A 23,592-nucleotide genomic window follows, 5' to 3' on the forward strand; every position below is an offset into this window, starting at 1 on the left:
TTTGAATTAAACAGCTTGCAAAAAAAAGTCTCAAATCAAAACCAAACGTCTCTACAATTTCAGCTGTACCTGGTACCAGGTTTAAATTAATCCCCAAAGCATGTTGTTCTTCATGGTAGAGAAGTATTAAAATTACTTCCTCCCCATCCCCACTCATTTCATTCTATTTATTATATCATCTGACTGGGATGTAGTCAAGTCCCAAACTTTTAATGCTTTCCTTACATTTAGGACCCTGTTCGTAACAACCTTTTCAACAGCCGGTATTTTCTCAGTCCTTACTATGGTACCAGCATCAACCTGTGCTCTCCACAATGACTATACCACATATTTATTTAACTCTTTTAGAATGTCAATAAGGTGATTTGATTTCTCTCCTTCATTTTTAACTATCGATGCCTATTTTAAGGAGTTGTTGCTTCTTCAAACTTTGCTGATGAAGAAAGACCCTGATATGTTGTCAGCTCCTCCCACAGGTGGTACTTGAAGTTTATACAGGTAGTTACTATTTCCTTCTTCCTAAGTGCCCTTAAAACTCTCCTCAAAGGGATCAACAACAGACATCAACAAGACAGCTAGAGAGATCAACTGCAAAAGTCTGCATTAGTTTGCCTAAATACCAGAGGCTACAGAGAACAAAAATACACGTATAAACCTATCAACTTTTGGTAATACTTGCAATACTTCTTAGGAACAAATTTGATAAAACTATTAGATGATGTAATACAGTTCACTGCTATTGCAAGGAAACTTGTTGCTCTTTCATCACAACAACCACGTGTGAAACCCTTAAGCCCGTTAGAATTGCTGAAAGCCAGAACACTGATTTGCAGCATACTTTATGTCACTTAACTTACCAAATCGCAAGTTGCTTTCTGAATTCAGACAGGTATTTGATACCAGTGTAACTGATTACTAGACCTGCTCCTCTAGTTCATTAGTTTGGGGAAGTTCACGCATACACTTACCACTTTATTTGCACAGGCCAAAGACACCGGCACAAAATTGCTAAGGGTGAGCGGGCTGCCAGGATTACAGCGTAACTATCAAACTGTCTCTGAATATTAATAATTTATCAAAACACACAGTATGAACTAGTAGATCTTATGATAATTTCTAAAATTAATTCTGACTCTTTCACTGGTAAACAAGTAATTTTTCTTCAAGCTCATTCACCTACCGCTCTCATTTACAGCTAAAAATTTATTCAAAGTTATTAACATAACTATCCTATTTACAAATCAATTAAGAACACGTGAGTTAGAAACATTTACAGGTAAAGAAAAGATTAAAAACAGCTTAAAAATTTTAGACATAACACATAGAAAAAGTAAAACCTCCCTGTAAGTATTCTTCCTTCCCCCCCAGTATACTGCATTAGTATTACCTACCCAAAATTGGGATGTTATCGAAGAATAAACTGGTGTCCCAATGCTCAACATAAATACACTAAACAAATTGCACAGTATTAATACTACAAAATTTCAGTGAAAGATATTTAGCAGGACACATTACTTCTTCTAACTTCTGTATCATGAAATTATTAGAAAATTGAGTGTAGGTAAACAGTGTAGATTAACTTTAAAAATCACATCACCACTAATTCCGTTTCAAGTCTTGCATCATATCAAGTCTTAATCTGCTAGCCATACTTAAAGGGAGAAGCTCACAAAAATTACTGTGTAAGGTAGACCATGCACTTCTAAATTCACAACTTCAAATAACATTCCATAGTCATTTGCTATTACATTGAGGACATTTGTAACCTTTAAATAGGAAACAAAAGAAGTTTATTTTATTTCAAAATTTGACAAAATACACATATTTCCAGTAACTGGGTCTTATAAAATACTGCATTACTGAGAGAGACATCTTTAACACAAAATAATTTACAAGAAGAAAACAAAAGTCACTCTGTTCTCGCTTGCTTTCCATCAATCCCATGTGAAACACAGATGAAGTCAGAACCTAAATCCTACTTTTTTTCTTGCAAACATGAAGTAAAAGGCTTCTGGATGTCCGTGATTTAACACCCACTGCTACATTTCCTTCAGAAAAGCTTCTGACAAGGTTTCTCGGCACATCCTGTTCTCGCTTCAAGCTCTTTGTTCTAATTCCTAACAAAGAAAGACATATTATTGCAAACAGAAGACATCCATCCAATAATATGCAAAAAGCGTAATCACTCCAAGCTCAGTACACCAGGGTTTGCTATTTACTTGGCAAGTCTAACAATACGACCCTCCATTTACGCACAGGATGTTACAAAAAGAAAAAGGCACAGCGATCATGAAAAACATGTCACTTTTTTTGATCCTTAGCATGTATATAGCAATACTGAAAAATCAGCGTTTCATTTTTTGGGAAACTTTTTTATATTCAATTGGAATTATTTCAAATTGGATTCAATTTTGGAATTCTTTTTATCTTCAGTTTGAATTCCCCTTCTTGCTAGGGATTTAACGGTGCTTCATTCTTTTCCTGTAACGCATATTCTTGGCTGTAAGGTGTACTTTAAATGTTCTGGTAAACCTTGAAAATCGAAAACGTATTGTCCATTTCCAGATTTGCTCCTTCATTACACAGCTTCTTAATCACGTCAGTGTACCGACTGATTTTGCTATATTTAGCGAAATACTAACAACAAATTAGTACTGACACAACTGTGTACGCTCATAGCCAAATATCTAACTATTGGCTAGGCAATGCTTAGCCTCAGATTTGAACTTATTAGAAAGCTTACTCTAATATAGCCATAATATTTTTTATGAATTGACAGGAATACATATTCATATTTAATTTTTCCTCCCAAATCAGTTCTTACCTAAAAAGAAATTATATGCTGTCAAACTGGAGTACTGCCAGTGAGAAAAGCTACATAACTGGCCTATTGCAGGTGTTAAAAAACTGAGTGTCATGAACTCAGAAAGGCAGAAATTTTTGGAACGTTAAAATAAGACGACCTTCGTACACCTCAGCTGAAAAGATTATTTACAATTCATTTTGTTACAGTGGATGTATATGCCTCAGACAAGCTGAGGTTATTGTAGTAGACTTTCACAGAATACCATCTCATAGTATTATAAACCATGTCTGGAGCAAAGTGACTCCTAAACAGCGCTTCCATTTTTCTCCTTAACTACTGCACCGATCCAAAATAGTGCTTAAGAATGCATTATAGAATTCTTAAGGTAAAAACCACCGATCTCTTTAAAAACAGTGCAGAGTCAAATGAAGCAAACAGTAAAGAACCAGTATCAAATTTAGAAATTTTTGTTTTTGATAAACTACAATTGGCAAAAAAAGCTTAAATTGGTAGTAGATTTCAAACAAACCAACACACAAAGTTTTTGGTGCCAGCCCTTAACTTTTGTGACAAGGTTTTCTTTGCCAACCTTGCAATATTGTTGAGTTTTCATTAAATATTATCCAGTTAACTGTTAAAAAATGCTAAGAATTTCATTTATTACCGAATAATGTATCACGCATTTAAATCAATAGCGTAGCATACCGATCCAAGAAGCACACACTGTTAAATCACCCAAACTACCATCCTTAACCTTAATTTCGAACTACTTATAAAAACTTTATTTCCAACACAGTGTTTTGATGCTTACCTGGCATTTTGGGTACTCTCAATACTCTGTTGTTTAACATGATCTCTTGTCGAACACGTTTTGGAGAAACTGGGTCTTGCAGACTACCTAAGCCAGCATTTGACGTGGAACTGGAAAAATAGCCAGAAAAGATTTTGCTCTCAGTCAAGCGATTAAGCTATATTACATTAACTTTGTCCTTGCGATATGGAAAATATATTAAACCGTATTATCTAGTATTGGCAGTTCACAACCAAATGCAACGAATGAACTAATTTCTCTATGATGTGTATACATGGAAACAATTCCCCTTTTCTTCCTCTTTTAAAAAACTTAAGAATGTTTCAGCTGTGAGAATAAGACTTCATGTTGCCACTTAATTTTGAAATGAAGACCATACGATATCACCTTTTGGAAAACCATACAAGTCAGTTTGACAGTCACTGCACATCACGTGATTACACCAAGAAACAACTGTAATGCAGATATGATACTCCTGAAGTGACTAGTTTAATGAATTCATCTTGCTTTTTATTGCTACAGTAGCTGTTCCACAGGCTCCAACAGCATTGGAGGGGGTGGCTTCTCTACTGTTCAGCTACGCTGCGACAATCATCTCATAGCTTCAAACTCACCGAGAAAAAAACCCCTGCATTTCATGCCTTTTTATACGACGGAATTAAGGTCTACAGAGAAAAATACGAACCGATCTGTAATCTCAGCTTTACACGGTTACCTCACTCGCGTCCCTGGTTTCACTCTTTTATGACAGCCTCAAAAACAAGGTTATTCTATTTATGTCAAAGGTTCTGCGCTTTCCCCATCCCTCTAATGGGATTGTATTATCTCTATTTATAGTCGTCTAACTTGTAGTAGCTCATTTAATAATTTTCTGAAAATATATAGCAAGCAGTGAAGACCAAGGTCGGCCCTGTACCAGTCCTAAGATCAAGTCACGTGACTGCTTCCTGGAACAGCATTGCAATCTTATTAGCCTAAGCTCTATTTAGTAAAAACAGGCTCTGTACCCTGACTGACTTATCTTCTAACAATAGGACCATTTCTAATTATATTTACACATGGAGAATGTCTGAAACCTATATTCTTATTTTTCACGTTAGTAGAAGATGAGCAACTAGAGCGAACAAATGAAAACAGGTAAAGCATGAAAGACCAGAGAAGGGGAAAAGTAACAAAGAGGAATTGAATAGAGAGGCCCTCTGCAAAGAAAGGAATGTCTTTTTTTTCATAACAAATAAAGTAGCCTTCATTCCTTCTCTTCATAAACACAAAGAAAAAGCCATAAAGAATCTTAGTTTACAGTGAAGAACACTCCTAGAGCCCATTTTAGAACATTCACCTTAAGATCAGATAAAGCTGGCTCCAGAAGTTCTGTTACTCTTCCTTAAAGAGAATTGAGGCAATAAGCTCAGGTTCAGAGAGCAACTGATTTATTTTGTTAAGCTCATAATCATTTGAAAAATTGGAAGTGCATGACATGCCTCCTTTCTTATCCCAGAAAGAAAGCATTTAACGAAGTAGTAACAATTAGAACAAGAATATGAGATTGTATTATATTCTTCCAGGGAGATTTTCTATTACAAAGATGCTAGTAAACAGAGAGTGCTGTTATGTTTCTTCCATGACCTGAGATACAGCTGTAGAACTTGTTTGTAATGGTCTTGAAACATTCTTTAGAAGATCTATTTAGCGGCAGCTCCACTGGCTGCATAGCAGAAAGTGACTTACACTATGATCTAAGAAAAAGTTGCATCATGTTTTCATCTTTTGAGGAAAGAAAAGGGAGCTGTTTCATCAGTACATAACTGACAGGTGACCCTCAAATACATTAACAAACTTTAAACAAAAAACAACAAGCAGGCAGTACAATTCCACTTAGTTTTTACTCAGTTGCAGCTTTTCTCCTAGAGAACCTCCTTCCGGGTCTAAATAGAGAACTGATGATGTGTTTTTTTTTTCTTTTCCAGAACAGACCACAAGAATGAAGTCGTAATAACTCAGAGTAGAAGTGAATTATTAGAAAAACAAAGGAAATGGCCACATGAGTATTGTCAAACACTCCCTGCACTTTCCATTTTGGCAGTCTTATGTCTTCTAGCGAAAGCACAACATTTCCAAATAAATTAGATTTTTGGATGATGACGGAATTTCCTTTTTTCAGAATTACATGGTATTTTTCTATTCTGAGTTGACAGCAGATATGGAAGATATGTTGGTTTGTACTTGTTCTACTAAAATAACAGAAGCCTCTAAACTAAAAGTTAAAAACCATTCTCTTCAATTTATCAAGAAAAGCAATTTGGATCATCAATGATTTGAGTCAGAACATCTCAAATGCAGATTCAGATGACTTATAAGATGCTTTGAAGTTCAAAATAACACCAAGACCGTATTAAGGACAAGAGAAATGAATACAAACTCGGTTAAATGGAATTAGAGGAGTTAACTTTAACCTTACCTTAGTACCTTTCGTTTTCTCTCAGCGGCAGAAGTCATTGCCATATACGAGGGCTTCTCAAGTACTGAAGTAGGATTTTTGTTTTTCAAGGAAGAAAGACGGAGTCTGAAATCAAATGATTATACTTTATGAAATCTATTCTGGATAAAAGGCACACAAAACTGCCTGAGTTAACCTCATTTCTTATGACTAACATATCATTGATTTCAAATAATAGCAGAATTGCATCTGATACTAATTAAAACTGAAGGTTTGATTTTCAAAGCATTAGTTAATTTTGCTCCTAACATTTACAACAATGACAAAAGACAGGTTCTTCGAAATAAATAGTATTGAAGTGTATGGGAAATAGAAAAAACCAACTGGTAACATTCTTTGCCCGAATAAATGGAAAAATACCTTCGAAGAATGCTATTGCTGCAAGGTTGTGACTCCTTTGCAGATGAGTCAATAGAAATCCCATCTGCTTCACCTGTCGCTTCATAGATAATTACTGTTGAGTCCATCCCATTTTCATCGCACTCTGGGATAGCGTCACACATAGAGTCCACAGTAGTGTGCTTTCTCAGCTGACCACCTGTATTGCATTCATTTGTTTCCCGAAGGCCTGCTAGGTGTAATGCTTGCTTTACCACAGTCTGTGAACAGCTGCTTTGTATTGTTTTTGTGCAAGATTCTGGTGTATACACAATAGGGCGAACGTCCTTGCTGAGAGAATCCTCCAGATGACAGAGGCTGTAGCGCTTGGATGCAGCAGGACTCGGAGTTTTGACTGGAGAGTCCATTAGCTTCCTCCTAGTTTGTTTCTGTGGTGGTACTGCAAATTCCACTAGCTGTTGTGTATTTCTCTTGATTTCTTGCAATGGCGTACCAGAATTGGAACCTGTGCAACGGTCAGCAGTTGGTTAGCACATTCACCTACATTTAGCACCTAAGTAATGCTTTTTCCCTCCTATTCCCTTCTGAAATGCGTATTAGCAGAATATATCAGCATAAGTTATCAAAAATACTATTTATTTCATCTACATGTTAATTAGATCATGTAACTTATATTACTTCTAATGCAGCATTGTCCAGATGGCAGCATTTGTTCTGTGGCACTCCAAGTATTATAAATATGCATAGACCGATATAGTTAATCCCAGAGATATTACAAGTAATCACAAGCAAGAGATGAGACATTACAACAGGGAACGGAAGAGTAAGAGTATTGAAAACGATAGCATTACCATGACAACTCTTAAATTAAGAGGGTATCATCACAGTAATCTACAGCTGTCTCCTAAACACGGCCATTTTTTCCTAGCAAGTATCATGCAGGGGAATGAGAGATTATTATACAAGAATGAGATACAATTAGGAGAAAGAAATCCTTTAACACTGCAAATGAGGCAGTAGTGTTTTGGAAAACGGCAAAGATAGCAGTTGCCTGAATTTCGTTAATCTTGATATATCTACTCCAGAAAACTGAACTATTGAACAACCAACTAATCAAAACACACCTCGAAATAGAAAAGCTAAGCAATACAGCACCAATTGGCCATAGCTGTGATTCATCCTGATTTGTAGCATTTTTCACAAAGTGTCACAATATTTTTGTTTTCAAGTAGGTGGCAATAAAAGCAATCCTCCAAGTAAAAGAGAAAAGGCCCTTCTTTTATTCAAGTTTTCCGTGAAAGAGACTGATTTCAAGACAGAGCACTGTTCAAACAGCTAGGCTAGTGGAGACTTAAGTCAACCACATGTAGTTAAAAGCAGAAAATGAAGCGGCAGGGAGGGAGGAAGTGAGACAGACACACAAATCAAGGGTTGAAGAGATCTTCAAGAATCAGAAAGCAAAGAGCTTCTATATACAACTTAGCATGAGTAGAAAACCATCCTTAAACAAATCCAAAAGAGAAAGGCCACCAGCCTTAAACACTTGCATGGACTGGCCTCACTTCAGCCTGTAGCCACCACATCATACGGAGGTCGGCAGCCCCACCTGAGGCAGGGGGGTTGGAGCTCGATGATCCTTGAGGTCCCTTCCAACCCAAGCCATTCTATGCTATCAATCAGTTCCCCTTTCTGCAATGCCTGCTACATTCCTATGAGAAACTGAACTGCAAAAAACACTCAATTTTAATTGCTCAAAGTTACTCATGAATTCACTACAGCTTTCCTTTAACAGTGTTAAAAATATTTATTTCTCCTACAACTCCGTACTCTTTTTGCCCCAGAAGGAGTGTTATTTTGAACTCCTCTGAATGCCTAACTTCAGTTACATCATTCATTAATGTGCTATTTCAGTAGATCAATAACAATTCTTTGAAGAGGAGGAAAATTGATTCAAGATATTGCATCTTCCTCCTACCGGCCCAAGTTTGATGTCTTACAGAAGACAAGTGTGAATGAATGTTTCTCTCACTGTTGACCACTTCTCATCGCTGGTTTAAGCCACAGTTAAAATCCAACCTATTATGGGCAAGAAGCCTTAAGAATACCATTTAAATCATATTTGGGCCTTTTCCCTAGTATATAAGAGCCGCACTGAAGAAAAGCATTCAAAACAAGGATTATCTCAGCACCTTCTTTTATTAAAGAAATAAAGACATTTCCCAGGCAATCACTACTTGCTTCGGAACTCGGCACAGCACGTGATAGGCTCTTCATGACCAGCTAGAGACAAAAGCCAATTAGAAGATATAAAATCAGAGTTGTGAGGAAGTGGAGGAGGATTTAAAAACTACTATGAAGCCTAGACTTCTTCAGCGAAGACGGAATGGGCAGTACCAAAGCGTGTCAAAGCAGCAAGTAAATTAGATGCAACGTATATGGCACGAATCTACTCTATATCACCAACATGTAACAGTGAAACCAAGTAGAAGTAAAATAAGCATTTATCCCACGCTCAAGGGTTCATTTTCAGTGAAAACGTTTAAATACAGAACATAATCTTAACCAACAATTCCTCAACAATTAAGTAGGTTAAGCGAAGCTAAGCTACTTACGAGATAAGTCTCACGGACAATTACATGAAGAGCTACAATTCTGTTATGATGTTTTCAGCTTTAACAAAACAAGGAAAAATCAAGACTGAGAAAATAGCTTGGCATGATATAAATGAAATTTGAATGTTTATGCATACGTGCATTTCTGTGTGCACCCATTAGTTCCTTTTGTTATATACAATGTATGCAAGGGATTTCTTATTAAAAAGCAAAAAAGACATTTTTTAATATCACACATAATCTTAGCTTAATGCATTGTCAATATTCACCAGATGAAGTGCAGCAAAACATTGAGACAGTAGCTTGACTGTAATTTGTGACACTATCGACAATGTTATGCTTCATTAATTTGCTTGCTTAATCAACAGTTCTATGCCTTCTTTAATTTGCTCTCTTAAATTTTGGTTTTCTGAAAGAGTACAGTATTCTTCTCCATAAAAGATGCTCAATACTAACATTCCTCTTCCCAAATTTTTTTTCTGGTCACCACAAACAGAAATTTATAACAGAAGATCTTAAAGTCGTAAATACAAAAAAACCCCATTCTATAAAGATTGCGAAGATTGTAAAGATTTGTAAAGATTGTAAAGATTTGAAATAACTATCTATTAGATGTTTCAAGATACATTTTCACATATTAATTTATTAGGTTTTCCTCCTGCTCATATGCATCTGAAAGTGTACGTTACGGGAAAAAGAATGGTTAGAATTGTATTTTTCCACTGTTGCATTATGACAGTTTCCAGTTTCAGAAAGTTTGCTTACTGTAAGACAGTGAGGTTTTGCTAATGTCCTAAAGGTACTAGGAAGGAAGTCTGATGGGGAAACATTTTGGTGAGAGCGCCAAGTTTTAGAAGCTTCTTCAGGACTGAATACTGGAAGCATTTCTAATACTGGAAGCGTTTTTAAATTAACCGTAAATGCAAGCATTTAAACCATGAACGAGATAGGTAAAGAACACAGAAGTACTGCCAACATTAATAATTTCTTGAATTTCATCGCAGTAAACTGTAATTCACACTGTAATACTTCTACATTAATAGACAATTGCAACAATTCCACATAGGGCAAATATGAGCTGTTAGTCAAAATCCAGACGTATTTTTATAATCTAATTATTTCTGGAATTAAACTCAGAGTAAGAAGTCGTTTTAAAAAAAATAAAAGCCCTCGGCCTTTCTTGCCAGTTAAGTAGCGGAAAGCATATAAAATATTCAAGACAAGTCCTTTCTCAGAGCTTCTTGTGAAGGCATTAAGTTGTTTCTAACAAAGTAAACAAAAACATTACTAGCAACACCATATTTAACTTGGTATCACTTAAACCCATAAGCATGTCATTATTGTTCAAAAATATTCCTTGTTTCCTAGCTGTTTTACAGTAACTCCAGAAATTACGATCAAGTAAAAATGAATAAAGAAAAACATTCAACACCACTAAGTAAACGAATGCCAGTGTTTTCATTTCTACTTTAATAAGGAAAGAAGATATCAAAGTTAGTAATTAATTTTATGACGTGCTTTGAATATCCGCCATTGAGAAGTTTAAATAAAATGGGCTCTGACAACAATAGCTGCCACCAAGACAGTCGTACAGATTTCAGACTACTTCAGATAGTCATAATGCCAGAAGTTTTCCTCCTTTAGAAAAAACAAAAATAGTGACACCTTTTTTCTTCAGTGAGATTCCATTTCCAAATGCCTCAAAGGTTACTCAGTATTATTAAAAACTCAATATTCAGAGGCAAACTTAAAGATTTATAGTCATAAAAATTCTTATTGAGAGGGACAGTTTAGTGCTGCAAGCTGACTAAAAATAGCACGTCTCAAAACAACACATTTGAGCTCCAAAGCAAGTCTCCAAATCTTCTTTGTAAGACAGGGAAAGTGTAACATTTACGGTTTGCTTGAAACACGGAAATAAATATTTTCCATCAGATGATCATGATTCAGTGATACTAAGATCACTTAATATAGTTAAGCAAATTGCTATATGCTTTGTAGAAACAGCTGCAGTTAACCTAAAGAAGCAGCTTAAAAGATGAACTTACAAGTTGTATTTTCTTAGCTAGTACGTTCAGTACACGTACAGATGACATATTTAACAACCTTTGATTTCAGGTTAATTATTACAAAAGGTAACCTAGAAAGGCTTAGGTTGACAGGGACCTTAAAGCCCATCCACTTCCAGCCCCCTTGAATAGGGGTGCAGGGTTGCCAACCGCTATATCAAGTTGCGCAGGGCCAACCTCCAACCCGGCCTTGAATACCTCTAGGAACGAGGCATCCACAGCTACTGTGGACAGTCTGTTCCAGTACCCCACCGCTCTGACTGAGGAATAATTTTTTTTTTTTTTTAAACTAACATCTAACATAAATCTCTCCTCATTTCGTTTAAATCCATTGCCCCAAGCCCACTCTCTCAGCCTTCCTTCACGTAAGAAGTGCTGTAGATCTCTGATCATCTTTGTGGCTTGTGGCCCTCCTCTGGACATGCTTCAACAGCTCTACATCCTTTGTTTCTTGACACTCCCAGATCCAGTTCTCCAGATGGGGCCTCACAACGGCAGAGTAGAGGGGGACAGTCATCCCCCTCACCCTGCAGGCTGCATCTTTTGATGCTGCCCAGGATACTGTCGGTCTTCTGCAGGTGCACGCTGCTAGCTCATGTCCAGCCTTCGGCCCGCTACGACTCCCAGGTCCTTCTCTGCAGGGCTGCTCTCAGTGAGTTCTTTTCCTAGTCTGTACACGTAGCTGGGATTATCCAGACCAAGCAATCCGAAGTACAGCACCTTGCACTTACCCTTGTTGAACCTCACTAGGTTCACATGGCCTCACTTTCCAGGCCTGCCCAGCTCCTTTCTTGTCTTTCTCAGCTTAACCAGCAGATGCCTGTTCAGCCATGCCACTTTCCTGCCTCCTCTGCAGGATTTCTTATACAGGGGGCTGCAGAGCTCTTCTGCTATCAGAAAGGAGTCCGTAAAGAGCTGCCAGCTCTGTTCCATTCCTGTCCCAAGGGACAGCTTCCCAGGGATCCCACCCAATAATTCCTTAATCAGCTTGAAGTTCACTCCTCTTGCATTCAGGATCCTTACTCTGTTCTTCGCCAGGCCCATCTTCCTTGAGATCACAAACTCAACTCAAGCACAGTCACTATGGCCCAGACTACCTTCAGTCTAAACCTCTTTAACGATCTCCTCTGCATCTGTGAGCAGATCCCAGGAGGCATCCAAATGGTTCAAATCCCCCCCTCAGGATGAGAGCCTGCGAACATGCTTCTTGTAGTTGAAGCAAGAAGGCCTCATCCACAAGCTCCCTGTGATCAAGTGACCTACTGTAGAGCCCAACCACCAGATGTCCTTCATTCATCTGGTCCCAACCTGTTTGTGACTGTTTCTCAAAGGCAGCTCTTTGTAATCTGCCCATTTCTCAACACATAGGCATTGCCTGGGGTGGGGTTCTTGTCCTATTTGTTCAAAAAATCTTGTAGCTCTCTATCACAATGTTCCAGTTGTACAATTCATCCCACCACATTTCTGCAATTGCTATTAGGTCGTTGATTTCTAATTCCACTGTGGTTTCCCAGCCCTCCTGCTTACTTCTCATGACGTTTGCATTGGTGTAGAAGCACTTCAGCTGTGCTACTGGTTGACATTACCGTCTTAGAGGAGCCCTTCCACATTCCTCTGGGACAAATCTGAGATTTTTCCCAGCTGCCTTCCTAAGTTTACAGTGTTCTCCGGCCTGCCTCTGTCACTTAGATGTATATCACAGAATCCTTAGAGTCGTAGTGGACCTTTGCAGGTCATCTAGTCCAACTCCCCTGCAACAAACAGGGATGCCTACAGCTCAATCAGGTGCTCAGAGCCCAGTCCAGCATGACTTCGAACATCTCCAAGGATGGGACAGTCACTACCTCTCTGGTCAACCTGTTCCAGTGCTTTACTGCCCTAATCCTAAAAACCTTTCACATGCAAACTAAATTGCCCTGTTCTAGTTTCAAACCATCTCTCCTTTTCCTAGCACAACAGATCCTGCTGAAGAACCTGTCCCCCTTCTTGCTTATAACCCCCTTCAGGTACTGAAAACCCACTGTTAGGTCTCTCCAAAGCCTTCTCATCTCCAGGGTGATCGGCCCCCAACTCTGTCTGTCCTCAAAGGGGAGGGGAGGTGTTCCATCCCTTGGACCGCTTTTGAGGCCCACCTCTGGATGCGCTCCAACAGGTCCATGCCTCTTCTGTACTGAGGACTCCACATCTGGATGAAGTACTCCAGAATGAGGTCTCACCAGTGCGGAGTAGATGTGCTCACCCTTCCCCCACTGAAATCTAATTTAAAGGTAACTGTCACATTTCTTGGTATGTATTGTTTTTCTTACCAGATTCATTCAGTTTAAAAATAAAAGTCATCCTCCACTGAGCAACAACCACCCAAACAGTACGAGGTGGCTTCTGTCATTCGCTTCTTTTACTACCTGTTTCAGATGACTACTTAGAAGAACAGATTCATCAGAGGAAAACAAAGCTGTATTAGATATTTGCAGAAATGCATGCTAATATGAAGCACAGAATGCAATATTTACAGAACATGAGTCACAACGAAAGCAAGTAGAATTAATGACAAGAGAACTGATAAATTGGGCTAGATGTAATTGATGTAGAGGACAAAAGTAATGGCCAAGACCCGTCTTCTGGAACTGATGTTGATACATGCATATAAGGAGAATATTTCTGGAAACATTCTAAATTAAGTCTGCCAGGTTGTTCTGCTAAAGCAAAATCTAATATTAATGTATTCATTTCAATAAGCATTTCTGAGCAACCAATGATTGATCCAATTACTACACTAATCATACATTTTGATTCTTTTAACAACTGACTAGTGGAATTCCGCATTGCAAATGAGGCCTAGTGAATGAATTTCGTTTATTTCATTTTCTTGTGACCCAAAGGCACCTTCCTGCGAAGGTGAGTTTAACAACAGTTTCGCAGAAATACAAAGAAAACAGCCCCAGAAAACAGAACAGCTATGAACTAAAAGGTTAAAACTCAGGCTGCATTGTTTTGGGTCCCAGCGGTCAGGAACACTATTTCACATAGCATGAGAAAAACAGTCACACAAGACAGTGTGAAAAAGCTGTTCAATATACAAAGGATCCTTCCTATATACAATAAAGCATGCTTTTTGAATTTTTAATGATTCTCCTACTACATACAACTACATCCCAATTTTTCCTGCCATTCCAAATAATAAATAGACTTCACTTTTGGATGTTTGTCACTGCGGGAAGTAATGGATACTTCTTTTCTCCTTCTGTAAATCAATTTAATTCTCTCATTGCTAATGTACAGTAAGGCTTCCGGAAATGGGATGCCTGAAACAATGCCAAGAACTTTGCTATTCACAGAAATAACTGCAAACACCGATCATAGCTTTCCAGCCATCAGTTTATGCTCTCCGAATCCCGTATGGCTCTCTATTAAACAGCCAAAAACAGAGCCTAAATCCATTTTTAAGTGAGGTTACATGGTTTTCCTAGTGGGTAATTTGATGCAAATGGTTGAGTTGCTCATAACGTCGCACATTTTAGATTCACAGGAAACAATGTATAATTAAGGTTAAAATTAATCGGACTGAGAACTTAGGGATACACATTCATAAATTAATTGTTTTTAGAACATCTCACCTATTAATAGAGTATACTAGTAGCGTTAAGATGTTATGGAAACACCATGTTAAGCTTCAAAACGAACGTAAGAGTAGACGTTTTGAAATTAGTCAACTTTCAGTCATAGAATAGAATCATAATCATTAAGGTTGGAAAAGGCCTCTAAGATCATCTAGTCCAACCATCAACCCATCCCCCCACTATGCCACTAAACCAGTCATGTTACAGGAATGTAGCTTTTTACTTGTGAAAACAGAAATTAAACTACCAAGGACGTATACTCATCAAGTAACATATAAAATGAATAAACTCCACAGGATAAATACTTGTACGTATTCTTAAATTATTTCAATAGCACTATCTGCAATTAAAACAAAATGTTTCATTTCAGAGTACAGTTGAAGGTATTTAACACTATACTCAGAAATCATGGAGCAGTAAAAGAAGGAAAAGTAGTGTAAATTAGAGACGGATTCTTTCTTACACCCCCTACAAAACATTCCTTGAAACATTATACATACAACGCATTACCATGAAACGCTACATTAAGCTTGTAGGCTTTGCCAAAGTTCAATTAGCTTTTGCTGAATATTTGTTGTCTTGATAATTTGACCATAGAAACATATTGAAAGCATAGCTAGGCTTTTCATCTTGTTTTTCCCACTACACCTTTACGGTATTTAAAACATAGAAGAGGTTTTCCATATAAGAAAATCCTTATTACTTTAAGTTCGATGAGTAACGGGAAGTTTTATACATTAATAGATTTCAGCTTCAATTCTATGTCATTTTTGAACTCCTGATAGAGAGAAGGATCTTTTAAGAAGATCATATCAAAAACATGTTAGACAATCAAGTATTTCTGTGAAAGACTTTCAACAAGATCTAGAATAAAAATCCATACTTCGACCTTTAGCATCAATCCCATTCTTTTTTGTTTGTTTTCTTAAGTCATTTACTAACTTGACTTCCTTTTTTTTTAGAATCTGATAACAGAACATAGTTAATAAAATAACCCATAAATACTTCAAGTCCTACTTCCACAACTTTTCTTGATTTACAGAACTGATTCAGCTGCACTGGATTTCTGGAGACAGCACTGATAATCCGATAAGTTATTTAACCTAAAGCATTCCAATTTATGAGAAAACACTCATCAACAACTAATTTGCATTTCAAAAATGTCACAGTTCCCTCTGGAATAGCTGTCAGCAAAAGATAAATGTATCACTAAAAATTGAGTTCCTGCAATCAGTGCCTCATGTTTTATGATATGCAGAATTAAGCGGTTTCCTTTAAGCACAGATGTTTGTGTGCAGTATTATTTTGAAAATGAACTTGCAATGTGTAAATACGGATAATGCACGAAATTGCATATACCCTTGGATACTTCCACAAGTACGTAGTTGACTCCATAAGCTTATACTGAAGATAAATTTATGTTTTCCACAAATATTGGACACCACATACTTCAACGTTAGTCGCATCTTTTTAACATTTTCTCCAAAAACCTTTGTGCTAATGTAGGTTCAAGAACTATTCATCGTATTTGTTATCAGATGACCTCGCACAAACTCTTCCTCTGCTATAAGCCCTTCCCTTCTGCTATAGAAGCAGGTTTCACTGGGACAAATCATTTAATTGCCACCTAGAAACTTGTCTAACCTTTTCTGAACAATTACTGACTTGGAGAAGGAACTTCTGAAATACTCCAAGTAAAGCATTTATTCAAAACAGAAGAGAAAAATAAAAATCGCTACTCCCAACTTAAACTGTGGAAAATAAGAATAAAATAAAAAAAATGAACTGTTTTGGTCCTTCCTCCTGACAAGCTGAAGCATGCGTAGTTATGTTATAGACAAAATATGGATTTTTATACAAGAAAAAGTAGCCACAGCATAACGCAGCCACAGAGATATATTCGTGCAAAAACACTACTTCCTCCCCAACATATTTAATTGGAAATACTAAAAATATTGCTGTGCTAAAGGTGTGGGGGCTATCTGTAAAAATCTTCGTTTTTATTTGTTGACTAAGATCTGAGGTCGGCTCCTGCTAACATTTGCCAAGCATACTTCTGAAATGACTTAAGGGAGAAGGAGTTGGATTCTTGAATAATTTATTTCATCTTTAAAGGAAAAAAGAAATTACTACATCCTTCCCACTTCTGATTGGGATGCTGCCCTTTTAACTACTTCACATTTTCCCATGCTAATGTATTTTTTCTGATTTATGGTGTTTTTTTCTTAATAGTTTTATTAGTTTCTTTCTGTGAAAGAGAAATGGATTTCCATAGCATAATATCGGGTAATACTTCCAAGTATTTTTCAAGTGAATTGAAACAAACAATTGAAGAAGAGCTGTTTCATTGCATTTATTTTGTGCTCCACTCAAAGTTTTTAAGTCTCTTTTATTTCCAGCTCAAATGGATTACTTTTTTTTCCACTCTCACCATCCAACATATAAGAAATGACTGTGTAAACACTGGTGATATCTTACAAGTGAACAGAAAGATTATAATAATGGTAGAATTGCAAATATGTTAATAAGCTTCTTTTTCATTGTTCTTATTAACTCTTTACATCATTGCTCTACAGTAACTTAATGCCCTATTAATCCATTTTAGAACTTAAAAAAAATTCCATTATGCTAAATCAATTGTCAATTCCTTTTCCAATGCCAAGTTCTCAATACAGCGGTACCTGGTAGAAATTTTTATCCTGTACAGTTATGCCTAGAAATTTTTGTAGAATAACGGCTATCTGCTGAACAGTAAATTTTACAGTAAGAACTACCCCTGAGGAAAAAGCTGCTCGAGAAAACTTATTTCAGGATAGCTCACCAACCTAACCTGCCAACGAGACAGAGTGCAAGAGAGGTAGACTCTTCATGATGAGTATCGAGTATTGGCGATTTATGATATAACTCAAGGAGTACCGTAACACATTGCTGCAAGTTCAAAGCAAACAGGAAGAGCACATAATTAGATTAAGAGACGAGAAACATAATCTGTCTGGTTAGAATTTATCATATCCTTTTATGTTACGTAACCTCCACTTGAAAGAGGGTTCTTCCTAACTCGTCTTCTCCTGCTTGTATTATAAGCAGGAAAGGAAAAATGCATTTTTTTTCCATTTCCTTCCACGCAGAATAACAAACATACAGTAAAAATTTCCACGAACACCTTTAGGCAAAGGCACCATTTACACAGCTGGAAAGAGAAATCAATCTTCCTCAAAAATATCGGGACCATTTACTTACAAAGCCATACAGTTCAACATTCAGAACCAAAGAACCTCTACTTCAGATCTGCAAGACAATCCTTCAACTTACGTCTACTGATTCTACAAGAATGAGTAGTTTGTGACTTAAAAGCTCCTGTAAAATTCATACAGTGATTTGACCAAAGGCGGAACAGAAACAGAACTACACAGGGAAGCTTGCACTAGTGTGAATAAGCTGCAGAAATCAAAATTTATGACAATATCCCACACATGACAAGACAATCTTTGCAATCAGTATTTAGTTAGAAATTATAGAGTTCACAGGATCTGTATTTGGATGCATCTACACATCCTCCCCTAACACTCAAGCAAAAAGAAGAGCCCCAGTCAGTCTTGGACCTTAGTGGATCAGTAATATACCCATAACATAAATACTAGGTAGCAGCACGGCTTCTTGTTTGCCTTGCACATTAACAGGACAGATAGGCAAGGGAAAACTGATCCTGTACGGGTTCTTATTATATAAAAGGTTTAAAGCACTTGACATTTTTCCTTCTACAAACCCACCATTAACATTCTAAATGCTATTAATAAAATTGAAATTACGCTAAACATGCAAATTTCAGGTAGATAATCACAACAAAAGTTATAAATGAAAATATAGTCTCTTCCATTCTCTCCACAAGCACACTTATCTAGATGCACACACAAAACATGAGCTGAAGTGAGTTTTTTTGAGAGCTAAACTGCTAGCACTGGAAATTTTAGCTCTAGCACCGGAATCAAGATATTACAGTGGTTGAATTCTCAGAGGAGTTTTGACTAAAACAGAAAAACACCTTTAAGTCCTTCACTAAACAAATCTGCTTTGTTGTGACAGAATAAACAGACTATAAAAATAACTTTTAACTGTATTCTTTGTTTGTAAATAGATAGCTAGAACTAGAAAGCAACTTTTTTTTTATTCATCTCAAAGCTTTGCAAAATAGATTTTCATTAGTATCTTGTCACAGATGCAACACATATACTATCCCTTATTACTACCGTAATTCTCCAAAAGGTTGCTAGCAACCCATGATAATATATCCAATTCCTTTCTGTATCCGAAATGTGATTGGAGCAGAGTGAAAGAATGCTGCCTCCCACTGAGATCTGCCGCCCTCACTGTAGGAAGGACAAACAAGCAAGCCTCTAACTGCTTTCAGCCTTGCTGAGCCTCTGACCAGCACGGGCAGAGCGTCAAGTGTAACTTGTTAACATGTCATCCCTTTCCTTCTCAAGTGCTAAAATGTACAATTCCATGCCTTAAAGAAACAGCCCACACAACACAGTCTGACCTTCCACTGCAGACAGCCAAATAAAGAAGGTCAGCGCTCTGGTTATGATCAACAGCAGTACTGATGTGTCAACATCATGCATGCATTTGATGAGAACTGAGCAAAAAAAGGGTTTTGGCAGAACAATTCTCAATCCCAGAGCAGGCTGAATAACAGAAGAAAGCAGGGAACTAATTGCACAGTTCTCCAGGGCTTACTGCTTTTCCACATCGACCAGCTTTCGAGAAGCACAACTATTACTAAAAGCTTCTTTTTTGTTACCTATACATATCTTTCACTATTATGGATTATTAGCTTTACTCAGAAAGCTCCCGTGTGAGGAGTGCTGCCTATCCAGAATAGAAGATTCAAGCATTGCACTGCAGCAGCTCTGAGTTTTCATTCATCATCCCTCAGGACAAATACTCCAGTGCGACTCGTTTAGATTTTTTCCCAGCTAGCAAGCAAGAAGAAACAGCTGTCTAGAGTTATGGGGAAGTCACAGGGCCATCACCACGCAGCAAAACCGTCAATTTTACAATAGAAACACCGAACCCTTTGAACCTTTGAGAAATAAACTTAGAAAATTTCGTACTAAATTAATTCCAGGTCAATTCATAATTAACAGGAAAGCTCATTCTACTGAAAGTTATTACTTCAAACCGAGTAACCGTGGTAGCTGCTTAATTTTTAGAATTGCTTTGAAATAATTATAATGCAACTGACACTATGATTATTTTTCCACAGTCACGTGAGAGACAGAAATAGATTAGTAATGCTACAAAGTACCTACGAACATTGCTGTATGGGCCATGTTACTAGATAAAAAGGGATTTATCTGTTAGAGCTGAGCTACTGAAAATGTCTTGCTACTAAAAGAGTAAGCTTATTCCTCATGTCTAATGAAGAATGGTATTCACTTTTTTTTTTTTACATAAAGTGGCCCTGAATCTCAGGTTTACATTCATCCTCAACACTATCAGAAGCATGTGTCCACCATTGTATTAATGAGACACAGCTTTCTCATGAGATAAAAATATTTCCAACCGAGAAAAGCTTAGTTGTATACTTACAGCATGGAGTGTTTTGTTTGTTCGCCAGTTGTGGGAATGCAAAGATAGCTGACACGTCTAGCTCTCTGTTTTCTTTCTGTTCCTCCTCTGCAGTCTGGTCAGCCCAAACTACCGATTTTTGTCTTTGAATCAGCTGTTCTACCTCCCCAAATTCAGTCTCAGTTACAGTATCTGCCAACCCAGCTTCTTTCAAAATCAGGTACTGCTTGCGAAAAACTGGAAGCAAAGCATTTAGAACTCTGTAAAACAAGAAGATAAACGCGACTAAATCACAACTTATCTGGTCTCTGCTAGCACTGCTGCCAACACTAATAATTCAAGGGTTTTTCCTTGCCCTCCTCTACTCCTGCGATCTGCTGTATAGTGTTGTACCATCCCACAAAATTAAACTAAGAGAAAACATTCTTGACTAAGCTGAGTAACGTTCGTCTTCAGCAAAATCATGTGTTTCACTATAAGCATTTTCTAAATATAGTTATTCCTCGGCGTCTAAGATCTTCAGTTTTCGCTCACCGTGTCTAAGATCCCTTGAACAGCATAAAAATAGTCATTATATCCTGATGGAATTTTGACTTTCTGAAACTAATTATAAGATGCACGCACAACCGCAAAACAAATTCAAGTGACAGAAATATCGGAATTCTATCGGAATCAAGCAATTTGTTAGCTGTTGCCTCCGTTGCAAGACTAAACTACAGGTTCAAACAATAGCTGAGGGAATGCGTATACAAAAGACAAAAGGCCAGTTTTGAAATTACGGACATGGAATGTTAAGTATTTAGCTTTCAATTTCGAAGGTTGGTGTATTTGTTTTTGTAAAGCTCATGCTAAATAAGCTTTCTCCAAACGATGACTAGAAGCCGGTTATTTCATTTTGGCATTCTTGTATACATTTTATGTAGATTTACTTAAGACATTTGTGATTACTTCTCATTGTTTATCTCATACCCTGAAGGCTTGTATTCAACACTTTCAAGAGACTGATGACAGAACTGATATTTACCCGCAAATTCAGCTTTTTTGCTGACCACATATTTACCAGTTTAACTGTAACGTTCTTAGTACAGATCGTAGTATTTAATTCCCTGCACTGTAGACATGAATATGAATGCAAACACTTAAGTCAGTACTGTTCAACATAGAAGTGGAGAAAAGATGACCTATTAACAAGATCTATAAACTATGCGGAGAAGGAAATGAAGTAGAAACAGCAAGTGCTGAACAGCGCTCGTAGTTTCCGATGAACGAAGATAGACAGAGATCAAGATTTACCAAGTCATTATTTTCTTTATCTTTCTGTACAAGAAAAGAATTCTAATCTAGAGATAGAAGTTTGAGAAAAATCCTGCTTCTAACTAAATAACAATTCTGTAGATAAGTATTCCAAAGTTACAAATACCAAAATTCAAGTTTTTAAGAGGCCTCCTGGGAAACCGTACTTACTTTTCTGTCTGTTTATAGTGCTGATCTTGAAGGGATAGTAGAGATAACATGTGCTCAATCTGGGTTTTCAGGTCCTTAACTTCTAGGTTTAAATGGCAACACTGAAGATCTTGACGCAGTTCCTTGGGAAATTAGCAAGGAGAGAAGAACAACTGTACATCAAATTTGAAGTGAGAAACTGAACAAATGAAATATAATCTCACTAACAGGTTATCTATGGAAAATTAAAGCTAAAATGGATCGACAGTATTGTAATAAATGCATTGCAGAAGACAGGTGTGAATTGTTCGATTTTAAGTTACATGCATATTGTTTTGTTAATTTCCTTTGACTATAAGATGAGTGTGCTCTAATAAGCTTTAGGAGTCCAATAGGCACACATGTATTCACGTGGCCAAAGTAACACTTGCTTCTTCTCCTGTGTACTTGCCCCATATTTGGATTTCAGTGACATTGACCAGAACAAGTCTTCGCCGTATTCAGTCATCTACCTGCATTGCCAGTATTTTATTTGAAATACTTTCAAATTCACTTCTTTTACAGTATCAAAAAATGTTAGTCATCCCAATACAATTACAGATACTTAAATATAAATATCCCATTGTCTGAGTTACACAAGTTTTCATTACATATTGTAATTTGAGGCAACCTAATTGCCAGCTGAAATCAAAAGGCAGGGAAGAAAAAGAAAAACCTCTTTTCCTCATCTTTTTCTTCCTGTACACGCTTTCATCCCTTCCCTTCTGCCAGCTTTGGTGTTCATCTGGGACTGCACCAAACTCTAGTTGCTAAAACTTGGAAGAGAACTTAACACAATTTCTTCGCTGCTTCCCACCTCTCCCGCAACCTTGAAAAGAACGTGTTTTTTTTCTTGCCCAAGCTAAAAATTAGGTTAGACATGCTTAAACAAGCATTAAGACCTACTGTGAAGGCAAGAACAGAAGCATAGGGCAAGAAGCAGGATCGACTCTGTTGCAGCTTTCTGAAGTGCTCAGCCATACCATACTTTATTTACCCTTAGAATCCATTTCTGCAGGTAATTATATACTTTTACAAGGAATACTTGTACAAACTATGAAGTACTTTCAGGGTAGGAAAACTAAAATAGTCAACACTAGATTTTGAAACCGCTCTCAAAGAGTTAGTTACCGTAAAAATCGTTAAGTGAGATGGAGATAGATGAAAAATACATCTATTCTTGAATCTGACGTTGCCTACAGCACATGAAATCCACCCTTGAAGTGAAAGGCCTTTTACCTTTGGAATACAGCCGTCTTGATCCAGGAGGCGCATTTCGTTTTCAACGCGATGCAGCCAATTGGTATTTTCTTCAAAGTGTTCCATCTTCTCGTCTTTCTTCTTCTGCACATGTGCACAGTAGGTTCTAAGCCTTGCAAGCACATGATCCCGCTTGCAAGTGGCCTACAAATCAAAAAGACAAACACTGTTTCAAAAGGCAACTTTCATATGATGTTTTCCAGCATCTCTCTGTAACATAATTCCATACTCTTAACAGTACACAGCAAATATTTTGGATTTGTGGATAGATCAGTAAAAGTGAAAAAGCTCATCCTCCTTATGAGCATTACTGAATCATGCATAAACATTCCCATACTTATTTGCTACCTTTACAACATGCTTATTTCAACACTTGGTGTGCAGAACACAGAACCAGCACGGCAAAGACACGTGAACTGTGTGTGTGCTCCAGGCAAAGACCAGACTGGCCAGAGCTTCACTTAGCAGGTAAGAGAACTGAAGGAAAAAGCAGAGAGATCAAAGAATCCAGAAGCTTAAAGTCAGCTC

At 37.3% G+C, this 23,592-nt stretch overlaps 1 protein-coding gene across 2 annotated transcripts in view; it reads right to left on the bottom strand.

Annotated features, from left to right (window-relative positions):
- Nucleotides 1,172–23,592, bottom strand: part of KIF18A (kinesin family member 18A) — a 43,786-nt gene continuing 21,365 nt past the window's right edge. For both annotated transcript variants that reach the window (XM_021401085.1, XM_021401087.1), the window contains exons 11-17: nucleotides 23,044–23,208; nucleotides 21,787–21,908; nucleotides 20,344–20,582; nucleotides 6,475–6,958; nucleotides 6,076–6,180; nucleotides 3,618–3,727; nucleotides 1,172–2,117 (exon numbers count right to left, since the gene is read on the bottom strand). In XM_021401085.1, coding sequence (XP_021256760.1) covers nucleotides 1,969–2,117; nucleotides 3,618–3,727; nucleotides 6,076–6,180; nucleotides 6,475–6,958; nucleotides 20,344–20,582; nucleotides 21,787–21,908; nucleotides 23,044–23,208 — 1,374 coding nt within the window. In that variant the 3' untranslated portion in view covers nucleotides 1,172–1,968. The remainder of the gene's footprint in view (nucleotides 2,118–3,617; nucleotides 3,728–6,075; nucleotides 6,181–6,474; nucleotides 6,959–20,343; nucleotides 20,583–21,786; nucleotides 21,909–23,043; nucleotides 23,209–23,592) is intronic.

This window comes from Numida meleagris, chromosome 6 (assembly GCF_002078875.1).
Source record: "Numida meleagris isolate 19003 breed g44 Domestic line chromosome 6, NumMel1.0, whole genome shotgun sequence".
Classification (NCBI taxonomy): Eukaryota; Metazoa; Chordata; class Aves; order Galliformes; family Numididae; genus Numida; species Numida meleagris.